The 15891-nt window shown below is 38.6% G+C and overlaps 1 protein-coding gene across 9 annotated transcripts in view; it reads right to left on the bottom strand.

Annotated features, from left to right (window-relative positions):
* The window catches only part of LOC141265450 (uncharacterized), a 239138-nt gene that overhangs the window by 53593 nt on the left and 169654 nt on the right, over positions 1-15891 (bottom strand). For all 9 annotated transcript variants that reach the window (XM_073678575.1, XM_073678579.1, XM_073678582.1 and 6 more), the window contains 3 exons: positions 14277-14363; positions 12248-12355; positions 5614-5707 (listed from right to left, as the gene is read on the bottom strand). In XM_073678575.1, coding sequence (XP_073534676.1) covers positions 5614-5707; positions 12248-12355; positions 14277-14363 — 289 coding nt within the window. The remainder of the gene's footprint in view (positions 1-5613; positions 5708-12247; positions 12356-14276; positions 14364-15891) is intronic.

Here is a 15891-nt window from a genome sequence, read left to right as displayed (position 1 = left end):
AGATGACTTGGAGAACCAGGATACAAGAGATTTTTTTTTTTTTACCACAGACTGGAAGCTGTAAAGTCAAAATCCAAAAAAACAGTGGAGTTGCCTTTTTTTCTCCAATTTCACTGTACTTGGAATTCAAAACTACAAGTCATCCTGCAAAAAAAGAAGTCCTCATGTTGCTATGTTGACAAAAAAAAACATCACTTGGAAAAAGGGGAAGAAAAAACGAAGAGCAAAAACTAAATTTGGCTGTGAAGGGAAGGAGTTTATATATTTATATTTAAAATTTTTACATTAGTGTCATTGGCAATTTGTTTCTCTGTAGCTAAATTTGCAAGCTTGAGTTCTTTTTTACATATCCTATTGAGATCTTTATACGCATGAAATCTTATTTGTGACTTCTCAGCCATCAAGGTTTTAAATGCTGTTTGTTTTTGTCTTATTAAGCTCTACACTAAATTATTTAACGATAATGATTTCCTCTTATTCCTGGACATTTTGTAACTAGAAGGTATAAACTTACCACACATTTCTAGTAATATATCTTCATACACTCCCCCATTTAAATTCGGTATCCCCAGTTGCCAGATTAGGTTCTTCCCTTAGTCAAGTGAATTTAGCTTTCCTAAAGTTCCAAGTTTTTTGTATTTCCCCCTTGTAACGTTTTGTTGACTATTACCTTGAAACTTTTCACTTTATGGTCACTGCTGCCCAAGTGCTCACGGACCTGTATATATGATATTAGATCTGTTCTATTTAAAGGGGTTGTCCCGGTTTATCACGAAAGTCTGCAGTCACTATGTGACGACCGACCTGTGAATCTTCATAACACGCACAGTAGGTGCTGTGAGGACTCCTTTGTGCCAGCGGCGAGACTAAGCGGTCATGTGAACGCAAGTATGTGATATGCATACTTCCGTCAACATTCCAACTAGATTCCACCGGCACTAAAGAATCCTCACAGTGTGCACTGCGCACAACATGAAAATTCAGTGTGTAGTCACAGTGTAACTGCAGACTTTAGTGCTAAACTTGGACAACCCCTTTAACAGAACTGGATGCAACAAATTATTTCCTTTGGTTGGTTCATCAACTAACAGAAAGGAATTGTCTTGAATTATCAATAAAAGCTTACAGCTTTTAGCAAAATGACCAGACTATGTTCCATTGAATGTCTGGATATTAACCCCTTCAAGACTTTTGACGTTGTCTAAAGTTGTGTCCCTGACTTTGATGCCGTCTCACACGCCGAACTGCATCTTTCCGCCGTAGATGACGCCTGATCTAATCAGCCATCATGTGGCTTTAACAGCAGCGGATGGAGCAGGGTTCTGCCTGCGGCTGTTAATTTGTTATATCCGGCTGTCAATCTCTCACAGCTGCATTTAAAACGCGCTGGCAGTGGGGCTCATAATTCCACGCACCCATCGGTGCACCCGAGACATGATCGCAGGGCGCTAATGGATTGTCATGACAACAGGGGCTCTGCTGATGAACCCCTGTGCCTGTCATTACGTTCCTCCGAATGAAAGCCAGCAACTGGTCGGCATTCATAAGAAATCATGATTTTAGCTATACAAAGCAATGCTGATGAACTGCTATGTATAGTACAAGTAATCAGAAGATTGCAGCTTCAGGGAAATATTAAATAGTGGAAAATATATATTTTTAAAAAGATTAAAAAAAAACAAAACAAGTTTAAATCCCCTCCGCTTGCCCCAAAATAAAACTGAAAAAAAAAACAACCCAGAAAATACACATATTTGGTATCGCTGCGTTGGCAAAAGTCCAGTCTATCAAAATATAAAATAAATTAATCCGATCGGTAAATGGTGTAACGAGAAAAAATATAAAAATTCCAGAATTACTTTTTTTGGGCTGCCGCAACATTGCAATCAAAAACCACTGGTGGAGTACGGCATCTTCTGGTGACATCTGTAAGAATTGACTTTTAGGCTTAGTGCCCACGATGCAAAAATGAAGCAGAAATTTTCCTGAGCATTTCGGCATCTTGGCAGAAAAAGCATGCGTTTTTGAATGCGGATTTGCCATGCGTTTTTCCAATGCATTGTATAGGCAAATCCGCATGCAGAAATGCACAAGAATTGGTCATGTCCGGAGTTTTTCTGCAAGTAAAATCCGTGCAGAAAAAATCCTGACCATTTGCAGAGAACTTGCAGAATGTCATAGGAAGTCATGGGATAAGGTATGCAGCGCGCTTCAGGAGCGTTTCCGCGCTGTAAATACGCACCAAAAAAACGCACCAAAAATGAATCGTGGGCACACAGCCTTACATGAAAAAAATCTCCATCTAGATAGTATTGCAGCAATTTTTAAAGGGATTCTGTCACCTAAAACACTCTACACTACATTAATCAGTAAACAGATTAGAAAATACTGGCTACAAATCTGTTACTTTTATTTTTCTCTTGCAATCTCCCATTTAGCACTTGCCAAGAACAAGTCCAAGAATTATCTTTTATATGTCCGCTCCTGTAGGAGTCTTCTGTGTACATCAGTTAACAGTGATTGGCTTGTTTATCAGGGCATAGCTGGGTAGTGTGGATAGAAACATTAAAATGACAAATTTGGAATCCACATTTAATTTTCAAATAACTTTTTTCTCCAAAGTTACAGAGCTAAAGAAAAAGTGAAATTCTTTTAATGCTGCATACTCCCTCATCAAAACCATGAAATGTTATCCCAGTAGACAATCAGACTTGGTTAAATTTGATAAAGTGATAAAGATGACTGTAGGAGAGGGCAGTTATCTAATGCCAAATAGGCCTCTTCTGACAAAGTTTTATCTAAGTTCGCTTCAAAATACCCCCATATTTTTCCTCGTCCTTAAACTGAGTCTTTACTTAACAAGGTTGATGCTGGGGCACTTCTGAAATATTTGTGAGAGAAGTTTAGACTTCGCATGAAGCCAGTGTTATACGACTAGAGTCCTTAATATTTAGTTGGGCTAGCTTGAAAACCATCTCTCAGCTTTGACTTCAAGGTAAAAAAAAAATGCATTCCCTCTTCCAGAGCTGAAAAGGACTATAAACTTTTTCTTTATTGTGTTTTCACAGATTTGGTGAACTTCTTAGCTAGATCAATGACTTTCTTATGTCACTTAAAGATCGGCTTAAGATCTATTCCATGTGACTAAGACAGATTGTTCTGTTCAGGTTAGGCAGGCATCCTAAAGCAGGTATTGGATAATAAAGACTTTCCATTTTCAATCAATTCAGACGCTCCCTTAAGAACATAAAATATATCATCCTTAAATGGGTTGTCCACTTCAGCTGCTCTCTCACTTCTTATGGATGTCTGATTTGACTGAAGGAGGGGAGGGTGAAACGAACGCTGATTGTCATACAATGCCTGTGACCAATGTCACGCGATCCCTGGGAGATCCCATGCAGATATTGGTGGAAAGATGCCCGCAATAAAGGAGAGTATAGGTGTTATTATTTTACTGGAGGCAAACATAGGTATTGAGAAGGGATTGGACACCTTTTTTACATAAAATCTCAGTCCTTTTTAATCCTGAAAATGAAAATCAATCACAATAACATCAAACCTCCAAAAGTGCAGGCATTTCATGCAAGCCTAGAAAAAAAATATATTCTTCCTTAAAGGGACTCTGTCACCCCCTGGCACTTATCTGATCTCTAATATGGGCATACAGGTGATAGAATCGTAAATCTATGCCTCATAATTGAGGTCTTGTTGCTGTGAAATGTTTTTTTATTCCTACAAGTTTCTGATGTGTTCCAGTCCCGGGGCCTGGAAGAAATCCCAGCCTCCTGTGTGAATTACAATGTTTCCCCCCTCCTCTGCATGTCAAAGTGCCTGGATTTGGCTGCTGCAACTGCACATCACATCAGGAAGGCACAAGAGTTTTTTCTCCGTAGTGAAAAAGATTTTCCCTTCATTTGGAGTCTTATAAGCAAAGGTAAATTAACTGGCCAACTTTCTCAGCAGAAGGACCCTACAAGAACGCGAGTACAGCCTAAGGCTATGAGCCTACGATGCAGAAATGCTGCATATTTTTTCCGCTTCTCCCTGGCAGGAAAAATGCATGCGGATTTTACATGCGTTTTTCCTGCCAGGTAGAAGCGTTTGTCAAGAGTTTTTGCATGCATTTCTGCATGCGGGTTATCAAGCACTTTCCTAGCGATTTTAGCATCACTTGGAAAAGTGCTTGACAACTTGTTCACACTATATAAATCCATGCAACCGGCATGGATTTATAGTAGTGTGACTAAGTTAGTTAAAAAAAAAAAAAGAATAAGAATGGTAAAAAATAAAAAAAGATTATACTCACCTTCCGATGTCCTCCCGGTGTTTTCTCCGCTGCGTCCGGTGTCTTGGGCGGCTCGCGGTGGTGTGAAGGACCTGCGGTGAAGTCATTGAGTCATGTGATAGGTCACATGACACAATGACGTCATGGCAGGTCCTTCACAACACCGCGACCCATATAGCAGACCAGACGGAGGGGAGAAAACACCGGGAGGACATCAGAAGGTGAGTATAATCTTTTTTTATTTTAAATTCTTTTTTTTTTTAACAGGTTCTATGGTACCCAGGTCTGGATGAGAGTCTCCTCGCCTCCAGACCTGGGCACCATCCGCACATTGAACCGTGTGATGTCCGCATGTACAGATGCAGTGATGCGGATGTCACGCGGTCCAATGCAAGTCAATGGCGGCGATTACGCTGCGTGTCCACAAAATTAATGGACATGCTGCGTATTTTTCCGCAATGATAATCCGCAGCAGAAATTTCCGCAGCATGTGCATTATCATTGGAGACCATGGGGCACGTATTACCAAGCGTTTTTTAAGCGATTTTGCTGCGTAAATTCAGCTATGTAGGGGCTTACAATGTTTGATATATTTGCCACAAATAAAGAGCCAACAGACTTAGTATTTATTCTTTCTGCCACTTCACAATTCCCCTCTATGTGGATACTCTATCCCAGAGTTGGTTCCTTTTTATGCTTACCCCATTTTTCTCTTATGCCAAGGATGAAAGAATGAAAATCCAAGTCATATTAATTACTCTGGCTATAAGCCAAAAAGGTTTGGATTCCCACTTTGCTCCAAGCATTAACATAATCCCTTATGCTGTCTGCTATCCTCTCTGATTTTAACTACTATTGCCAATTTAGATAAATCTTACAAGATACCAATTCCTAATCAGTAGATCGCAATGATGTGGTCTTAACATGTCATGGAATATTTTTTTCACTGGTAGCCAGAAGATGGTCTGACAAACTTATTCAGATGACACTCAGGATGCTGGCATTTGAGTGTCCCAGGCGTTGAAAACCCCTACAAGCTGACATTAAGGGGCTTTTGTAAATGCCAGGGGCACAGAGGAAGTCCAGAAGACCCTGGTTCAGTTGCGAAGGAAAACGGACACGAATTCCGAACCAAAGTCCTGCAAATGTTTTTGCTAAACGCTAGAGGTGTTAAATATGTGACACATTAAGCAACAATATGGAATAAATGAAACATTGCATATTCTAATAAAAAAAACAACCCACTATGTTTTTTATGATAGTCACTTTAGCAACAATATGGATATTGTACATAGCATCTTTCCTTAATGTCTAAAATGTAATACCTGCATGATGAAGGATGCTTTTTGCACGTCCGCAAATGTTTAATTTGTTCATTGATTCCTCTTGATCTTTGCCATCAACTAAACCTGAAATTGTCTGCAGAAAACCAGAAAAGGGTCATATAATAATTGAAAGCTCTTAAACTAGTTAAAGCGATTGCATGCAAATGTATGTTACATACTGGCAGAATATTAGGTGCTAAAATCTTTGATAAGTTTCAATTTAAACTTGTCTTCAGTCCTTTGCATCTTGAGGATATTCCTTAGACATCTGATAGCAAGTAGCAGTGTAAAATGAATAGGAATATCAAGGTTGCAGGTTTGCCAACCATTTTATTTTTTTCTGGACAAATCATACAAAAAAAACCCAAACAAACAAAGAAGCAGACCGCTAATAATTTTTGCAGACAGACTGGAAAACCAAAAAACAAAACGGTAAGGAAAAAAAAAATCATAGCCATGCCAATTTTTTTTTGTATGTTTACAGACTGTCCATGAATTTACAGGCAGTTCCTGTGTACAACTTCTCTAGGGTTCTGCTAAACAAACCCCTTAAAGGGGTTTTCCCAGGAACGAAAGTTGATTTTAATCAATACATCTTCGAATAACAACAAGTTTCACAATTGGATGTTTTTAAATAAAATGTTCCTGTGCGGAGAAAATCTTATAAATATTCCCCTGTGTAATGGCTGTGGCTGACCGTGTACAGAACATGGTCTGATCATACCACAGCTCCTGGGCAGGAGAGGAAGCAATAGAGTATAAAGATATTACAGCACGGGGTCACAGCTGATTCTGTTTGTGAGGTAAAACCTTTCCCTGCCTGTTTTTAAACAATTTTTACTTCAAAGAAAGAATCAGCTGTGATCCCCTGCTGTAATGTCTGTATACTCTTTTGCTTCCTCTCCTGCCGAGGAGCTGTGGTATGATCAGACCATGTTCTGTACACGGTCAGACACAGCCATTACACAGGGGAACATTTATGAGATTATCTCAGCACAGGAACATTTTATTTAAAACACATTCAATTGTGTAACTTATTATTCAAAGATCTATTGATTCAATGAACTTTTGTTTGTGGGAAAACCCCTTTAACCCCTTTACCCCAAAGGGTGGTTTGCACGTTAATGAAAGGGCCAATTTTTACAAATATGACCAGTCACTTTATGAGGTAATACCTCCGGAACACTTCAACGGATCCCGCCGATTCTAAGATTGTTTTTTCGTGACATACTGTACTTCATGATAGTGGTAAAATTTCTTCGATATCACTTGCATTTATTTGTGGAAAAATCGGAAATTTGGCAAAAATTTTAAAAATCTCGCAATTTTCAAAATTTTTAATTTTTATGCCCTTAAATCAGAGAGATATGTCACACAAAAGAGTTAACAAATAACATTTCCCACATGAATACTTTACATCAGCACAATTCTGGAACAAATTTGTTTTTTTTTGTTTTTTTATTAGGGAGCTATAAGGATTAAAAGTTGACCAGCGATTTCTCATTTTTACAACAAAATTTGCAAAACCATTTTTTTTAGGGACCACATCACATTTGAAGTGACTTTGAGGGGCCTCTATGACAGAAAATACCCAAAACTCACACCATTCTAAAAACTGCACCCCTCAAGGTGCTCAAAAATGTTACTTTAGACCCAATTTTTTTTTTTTTTTTTTTTTCAGTGGTAACAGGAAAAAATGGACCCCAAAATTTGTTGTGCAATTTCCCCTGAGCACGCAGGTATCCCATACGTGCGGAAAAAACACTGTTTGGGCACAGGGCAGGGTTCAGAAGGGAAGGAGCGACATTTGACTTTTTGAATGTAAAATTTGCTTGAATAATTAGCCATGTTGCATTTGGAGAGCCCCTAATGTGCCTAAACAGTGGAAAGCCCCTACAAGTGACACCATTTTGGAAACTAGACCCCTCAGGGAACTTATCTAGGTATTTAACCCCCAGGTGCTTCACAAAAGTTGATAACATGGAGCCGTGAAAATAAAAAAATCTAACTTTTTCCTCAAAAATGATCTTTTAGCCCCAAATGTTTTTATTTTCACAAGGGTAAGAGAAGAAAATGGAACCTAAAAACTGTTCTGCAATTTCTCCTGAGTAAGCCAATACCCCATATGTGGGGAAAATACACTGTTTGGGCGCAAGTCAGGATTCAGAAGGGAGGGAGCAATGTGTGACTTTTTGAATGCAAGATGGTCTGGAATCAAGAGTGGACGCCATGTCGCATTTCAGGAGCCCCTGATGTGCCTACATAACATTAGGTCATCATATTGAATAAGTTGTCATTAGTCTTGAGCGCAAGTGCTCACTACTTGAGTTTGTATTGGGTACTCTGGTATGCACCATGTATCACGGGTGCTTGAGTGACATGCTCGAGTTCCTGCCCTCAAATTTCACGGTTGTGAAACACCCCAAAAAAACATGCGGGGATCGCTCGTGCATGGCAGGTGATCCCAGCAAAGTGTTTTTGGCCGCGAAGCATAAGGGGCAGAGACTCGAGCATGTCACTCAGTGCATACCCGAGTACCCGATGCAAACTCAAGTAGCGAGCACTTGCGCTCAACACTAGTCACCATATCGGAATTTTTTTTTCTTTACTTTTGAAAAAATCCCAACCCTAACACAACCCCAACCCTAGCCCAACCCTAACCCTAGCCCAACCCTAACCCTAGCCCAACCCTAACCCTAGAGTTTATTTTTTTACGCCGTTCCTCGTGTGGTATAGGTGATTAGACTACTTTATTCTTCGGGTCTGTGCCATTACAGCGATACCAGATTCAGCTCAGGTTTTTATGATTCACAGCTGTCACACACTAAAAGACTTTTTTTTTTTTTTTAGAAAAAAAAGACTAGTTTTTGCATCGCCATATTTTGAGAGCTATTATTTTTCCATATTTTGGCCGACAGAGTCATGTGATGGCTTGTTTTTTGCGGGACAAGTTGGTACCATTTTCGGGCATGTGATATTTTTTGATCGCTTTCTATCCTGATTTTTGGGAGGCAGAATAAACAAAAAACAGCAATTCCGGATTTTTTTTTTTTTTTTTATGCCGCTCAGCGTGTGGTAAAATTGATAAGCCAGCTTTATTCTTCGGGTCAGCAAGTTTACAGCGGTACCGCATTTATATTTTTTTTTTATGTTTTGGCGCTTTTACACAATAAAAACTATTATTTTCTAGAAAAAATATTTTTTTTGTATCGCTTTATTCTGAGAGCTATAACTTTTATTTTCCGGCTGATTGAGATGTATGGCGGCTTGTTTTTATAGGACAAGATGACTTTTTCAGTGGTACAATTTTTATTTACATTTGTTTTTTTGATCGCGTGTTATTCCATTTTTTGTTTGGCGGTATGACTATAAAGAATTGTTTTTTGCTTCGTTTTTTATAAAAAAAAATTTAGGGTTCACTTAAGGGGTTAACTAGTGGGAAAGTTTTATAGGTCAGGTCGTTCCGGACGCGGCAATAAGAAAATATGTGTACTTTTATTGGTTTATTCCTTTTTTTCATAATAAATAAATATTATGGGTACAATATATTTTTATTTTTTGGGGATTATGTTTTTCATATTTCTTTTATATATATATATATATATACATATATATATATATATACATTTATATTTACAAAAAAATGTTTGATTTTTTTCACTTTGTTCGGCGGTATGATAAAGCATCTTTTTTCCATTTTTTTTTACGGTGTTCACTAAAGGGGTTAACTAGTGGGACAGTTTTATAGGTTGGGTAGTTCTGCAATACCAAATATGTGTACTTTTATTGTGTATTCATTTTTTTCATAATATTTATTTATGGGCACAATATATATACAGTACAGACCAAAAGTTTGGACACACCTTCTCATTTAAAGAAATTTCTGTATTTTCATGACTATGAAAATTGTACATTCACACTAAAGGCATCAAAACTATGAATTAACACATGTGGAATTATATACTTAACAAAAAAGTGTGAAACAACTGAAAATATGTCTTATATTCTAGGTTCTTCAAAGTAGCCACCTTTTGCTTTGATGACTGCTTTGCACACTCTTGACATTCTCTTGATGAGCTTCAAGAGGTAGTCACCGGAAATGGTTTTCACTTCACAGGTGTGCCCTGTCAGGTTTAATAAGTGGGATTTCTTGCCTTATAAATGGGGTTGGGACCATCAGTTGTGTTGTGCAGAAGTCAGGTGGATACACAGCTGATAGTCCTACAGAATAGACTGTTAGAATTTGTATAAATGGCAAGAAAAACGCAGCTAAGTAGGGCTACTTTCTTGCCCGACCGCTTGTCTCGCGCCCTCCCCCCTTGTCCCGGCCTCATTTTCCCGACCACTCATGCAGGCTCAGCTATACCACAACTGTTGCACCTAAGGGGCTTCTATTTAATTTTCCCTGATTGTAATTGACTAGCTGGACCTGTAGGGATACCTGGACGGAGGTGATGACATTTGGTGGCTCTGTATACTAGTTGGCCACATTTGGCCTGAGACCTATTCTTTTGTGCTTACTTGGGATTGTGATTCATTGTGTTATGGGGGACTTGCAATATATTTATTTTCTGGAGTTTTCAGAGCACTACAGAGTGCCATTTATGCATTGAGGGTTACCAGCTTGCATTTTTTGCTGGACAACATATTAATGCAAGATCCAATCATTACATGTAGTCTTGATATAGGGACACTGTGTGTGTGCTGACCATCAATAATATTGTGTATTATTGTATGCATAGGGATATTGGGTTTATCATGGGACTGAGTCTTTGTGTGCTGTGTATCTGTATTTTCCATGTGATATGCTCATCGCTGACAACTGGTTCAGCCATCTCTGGACAGTGCTCTGTGCCTCCTGTATCCCTGCAACCCCTTTCCTTTATTGACATGCATGATGTTAACCACACAGCTTGTTGGGCCTTGTGCAAGTCAAGTATTGTACCCTGCTGTGCAGGCAACAGAGTTAAACAGACTACGTAGATGAGATAGGAGACAACAGCCACATCAATCAAAGCAGGAAAGATGGCAATTGCAGGGACAGATATTCTTTTCAGATGTCCCGAACAGTCTGAGGTGGCTGCAGAAGAGAAAATAACTTGGTAGAAAGTTTGGACTGCAGAATACTGGGGTATAATCTCCGATGACCCCCCCCTTCAGACTATTTGGGACATCTGAAGGAATGATTGTATGGAGAAGAAAAAGGGAGTTCCACAACAAGTTTTTGGTCATACCAACAGTAAGGCATCCTGATATCATTCATGTGAGGGGTTGCTTTTCATCAAAGGGATTGGGCTCACTCATAATTTTACCTATGAATAAAGAGTGGTATCTAAACATCCTCCAAGGGCAACTTCTCCCAATGATCCAGGAAGATTTTGGTGAAGATCAATGCTTTTTTTTCAGATGGAGCACAAGGCAAAAGTGATAACTAAGTAGCTTGGTGGTAAACAAAACATGGAATTTTTGGTTCCATTCCAAGGAAACTCACAAAATTTGAATACCATTGAGAACCTTTTGTCAATCTTCACAAAGCGAGTGGAAAAACAGAAACACAGAAATTGTGATAAATTCCAAGCATGGATTAGGCAAGAATGAATGGTCATCAGTCAGGATTTAACCCAAAAGCTGATACTGTATCTATCATGCCAGAGCGAATAGCTGCAGTCTTGAAAAATATCCAGCACAATAAATATTAAGCATTTACATGAATTTGATAGGTTTGTTAATAAATGTTTAAAAACTTGTTAAAAGCTTATATTTATAATTCAGTAACGATAAAAATATTGACTGACATATCTAAAAACATCGAAGCAGCAAATTTAGCAACACCCAAAATTTGTGTCCATCTCAAAACTTTTGGGTCATGACTATCTTCAAGGGCCTGCTCACTCCATTTCTCCTTATTGGCACATGTTCCTCCATGGGACCATAACCTGGTATTAGAACCTCTTTAGTCTTTTTGCTTGGAACATTTAAAGGAAGCATCTCTACTACAGCTGGTCTCTTAAAAAGTGAAATCCTAGTGCAGGATGTGACCATGTCAAGAAAAGTCAGAGATGGCGTTAGTTTATGCCCAAATGAAGGGACTGCTTTAGGAAATGTCATGGTCCATGTGTCTCTACTGACATGACCAAAAAAAAGATGATTTTTAGCAAATATTTCCAATTAAGCATGTGGCATCGTTCTCTGATTCCCTATGTCTCTTTTCTCATTTACAGGACACCTTAGGAATCCAATAACCCTTTAAAGTAAAATCTTATTCTTGCAGTCTTCATTTGGGAAAACAAGTGCTATGCTGCCCTGTCAGGCCCTTGCATTAGGTTGTCTTGGAGTTTCTTAATTTCTAATTCAGTTTCTTTTATCGGCTGCTTCTTCTACGGCTTATCCCAGCAGGTTGATCGAGTATGCATAGGAGAAGCTGACTTTTTCAGTTATTAGTCAGCTTCCAATTCTCATAATTCTGGTGTTTCCGAAAGAAGGCCGCTCATGCTTTGTTACGAGTAGTACAAACACTCTTGATAGTATAGAAAAACAGTAAATGTTCAGAGGTAAACACTCTAATATTTAATAAATATCTGAAAAAAAAACCTAACGTAAATTGTTAAAAGTAGTTAAAGAAATAAGCACTTACTGTCACTTGCTCGTCATTTTCATTAAATTCTTGCAACTGGCTTTTAAATTTCCTGACAATTTGTTGGATAAATATTACATCAGTCTCATCTGATATCTGAAAATATTGCTAAAGAAGGAAAACACTAATTAGCAATTTAAAAATTAAAGTCACAATTTTTTTGTTCTGACTGTATGTTAATTATTTTATAAGTGGTTGCCATTGCTTAGTTTACTTCTCATGAAATTCCGTAATATATTGCAATTCGGAACGCTAAAACTAATCATTTTAATTTTGACTACCAAATGTTGCATTAAGAGAAATTAAATTTAAATATTGTTATTAACGTTTCAAAAAGCTTTTGATCTAAACCTTGTGATTATATGTTTCAGAACAAACACTCCATATTTGCACTTTTTAGTAACTAAAGCAAAGAAAGTACCGTACTTTACAATATTTCAGTTCTGGTGGGACAGGGGAATACAACCCATGGCAATGTGGCTGAGAAATTTATTACGCAGTAATTAGTTCAGAGTATTAATACTTCACTGTTTAGTTTCCAGTGGATTTGCATTTTATTGATACATCATCTGTAGGTCCATTATTCTCACAATAGAGTATGTATGTAATATGTCTGCGCAAAGTTTACCATTTGCATTTTTTTTCTAAATACATAAGTTATGATGCTACTTGAAGAGTAACTCATCAACCCAAATAGTGTATCTATTGATAGTAAACCCCTTCACCCAGAAGCCTGTTTTCACCTTCCTGACCAGGCTATTTTTTTTTTAAATTCTGACCACTGTCACTTTTTGAGGTAATAACTCTGGAACGCTTCAAAGGATCCCCCTGATTCTGAGAGTGTTTCTTCATGACATATTGTACTTCATGATAGTGGTAAAATTTCTTTGATATGACTTGTTTATTTGCGAAAAGAATTGGAAATTTGGCGAAAAGTGTGAAAATTTTGCAATTTTCAAACTTTTCATTTTTATGCCCTTAAATCACATAAAATAGTTAATAAATAACATTTCCCACATGTCTACTTTACATCAGCACAATTTTGTAAACATTTTTTTTTTGTTAGGAAGTTACAAGGGGTAAAAGACCACAGATTTCTCATTTATGTGGAGAGAACACCCATAAATTGAGTGCACTCTCCACACCACAATAATGCCAAACATGTGGCCGCTTACTGTGGTTTAGACACAGTGGGGCTCAGAAAGAGGAGTGCATTAGGGAGCGCAGATTTCAATGGATTTATTTGAGGGGGTGGGAGCCATTTCGCTTTTCGGTGTCTTTTGTTTTACCAGTAACGTGGGAACGCCTATTTTTCCAGCGACAGATGACGGGACCCGAGTGGGGGCTGGTTTTGTGCGTGGTTACTTAATATTTTTTGATCGCTTCCAGAATAAGACTGGGATCACATTCTTGTATTCTATGCTGAGCACTTACCTTGGGGTTTCCGTGTAAATCCCACAAAAATGCGATTCAGACGAAACCCCCAACAGAACCACTCACTCTAATGAGGAGACGATTGAGATGCTTTGGACTGTTTTCCGTCTGTTTTGGCGGTGTCCATATTTTAGGTGTCCACAGAACGGTGGGTAACCATGCTTGTGCGCTAAAAAGACTCCTAAAATGATGGGACACCGCCAGAACACAGACAATGGCTGCAGCACTGATGTCATGTAGACAGCGCAGTAGCCAATCAGTAAGCTCAGTGGCTCAGAATGGGGCATTTCAGGGCAAGTCAAGTAACACAAGTCTTTTTTGTTTTTTCTTTTTGTTAAATAACCACCTGAGCTCAGGGGCTGGGATTTTCTGATAAAGGGCAATGCCTTTAATGCATAAATATATCCATTATATAAACACACATTTGAAATCCATAACTAGCATTCATAGCATACTTAAAAATAAGAAAATTAATGCCAGTTATTGAAATTATGTGTTTAGTATAGGCGTAAAAACAATGTATAACCATTAGTATTACCTGTATAAATTAGCTTACTGTTTACATTCAAGTACAGACACAATAGGTTAAACTTACCAGGAACGAGTACAAATCCTTATTGCAAGCAATTTTAAAGGGGCTTTCAGGTTCAATGTTTTTCAGATCACTTCTAACTGTATATTCCTATAGTAATTTAAATGCAAATACAAAGGTCACAAACTGAAGAGTAAAAGGAAAAATTCTTCAAAATAATTCACAAATTGTCATATTTCGCTAAAAAATGTTTTTTTTAAAAAAAAAATTGTGTTTATTGAAACAAACCTGAAGAGAGAAATCAAGAAGTTAAGAGATGCTGATTGCAGGCTAAATTGCCCCACCTTTGTCACAATTCACAAACCTACTGCCTTCACCCTGTCATTTTCCAGTGCCCAGAAACTTGACCAGCAGCCCTACAGTGGCGAAAAAAAAGTATTTAGTTAGCCACCAATTGTGCAAGTTCTCCCACTTAAAAAGATGAGAGAGGCCTGTAATTGACATCGTAGGTAGACCTCAACTATGAGAGACAAAATGAGAAAACAAATCCTGAAAATCACATTGTGTGATTTGGAAAGAATTTTTTTTTCAAATTTTGGTGGAAAATAAGTATTTGGTCAATTACAAAAGTTCATCTCAATACTTTGTTATATATATATCCTTTGTTGCAGATCTCCTCTAGAGCAGTGATGTTTTGGGGCTGTCGCTGGGCAACACAGACTTTCAACGCCCTCCAAAGGTTTTCTATAGGTTTTAGATCTGGAGACTGGCTAGGCCACTCCAGGACCTTGAAATGCTTCTTATGAAGCCACTCCTTCGTTGCCCTGGCGGTGTGCTTGGGATCATTGTCATGCTGAAAGACCCAGCCACATTTCATCTTCAATGCCCTTGCTGATGGAAGGAGTTTTGCACTCAAAATCTCACGATACATGGTCCCATTCATTCTTTCATGTACACGGATCAGTGGTCCTGGTCCCTTGGCAGAGAAACAGCCCCAAAGCATGATGTTGCCACCCCCATGCTTCACAGTAGGTATGATGTTCTTTGGATGCAACTCAGCATTCTCTCTCCTCCAAACACGATGAGTTGTGTTTCTGCCAAACAGTTCTACTTTGGTTTCATCTGACCATATGACATTCTCTCAATACTCTTCTGGATCATCCAAATGCTCTCTAGCAAACTTCAGACGGGCCCGTACATGTAATGGCTTAAGCAGGGGGACACGTCCGGCACTGCAGGATCTGAGTCCCTGACAGCGTAGTGTGTTAATGATGGTAGCCGGTGTAACGTTGGTCCCAGCTCTCTGCAGGTCATTCACTAGGTCCCCCCGCATGGTTCTGGGATTTTTGCTCACCGTTCTTGAGATCATTTTGACCCCAATGGGTGAGATCTTGTGTGGAGCCCCAGATCATTGGTCTTGTATGTCGCTCATTTTCTAATTATTGCTCCCACAGTTGATTTCTTCACACCAAGCTGCTTGCCTATTGCATATTCAGTCTTCCCAGCCTGGTGCAGGGCTACAATTCTGTTTCTGGTGTCCTTCGACAGATCTTTGGTCTTCATCATAATGGAGTTTGGAGTGTGACTGTTTGAGGTTGCGGACAGGTGTCTTTTATACTGATAACAAGTTCAAACAGATGCCAGTACTACAGGTAATGAGTGGAGGACAGAGGAGGAT

The sequence above is a fragment of the Phyllobates terribilis genome, unplaced genomic scaffold (assembly GCF_046119375.1).
Source record: "Phyllobates terribilis strain yellow unplaced genomic scaffold, ASM4611937v1 Scaffold_4__5_contigs__length_816908805, whole genome shotgun sequence".
Lineage (NCBI taxonomy): Eukaryota > Metazoa > Chordata > Amphibia > Anura > Dendrobatidae > Phyllobates > Phyllobates terribilis.
Note: the sequence above shows the minus strand (reverse complement) of the source record. Positions and strands in the feature narration are given on the sequence as shown.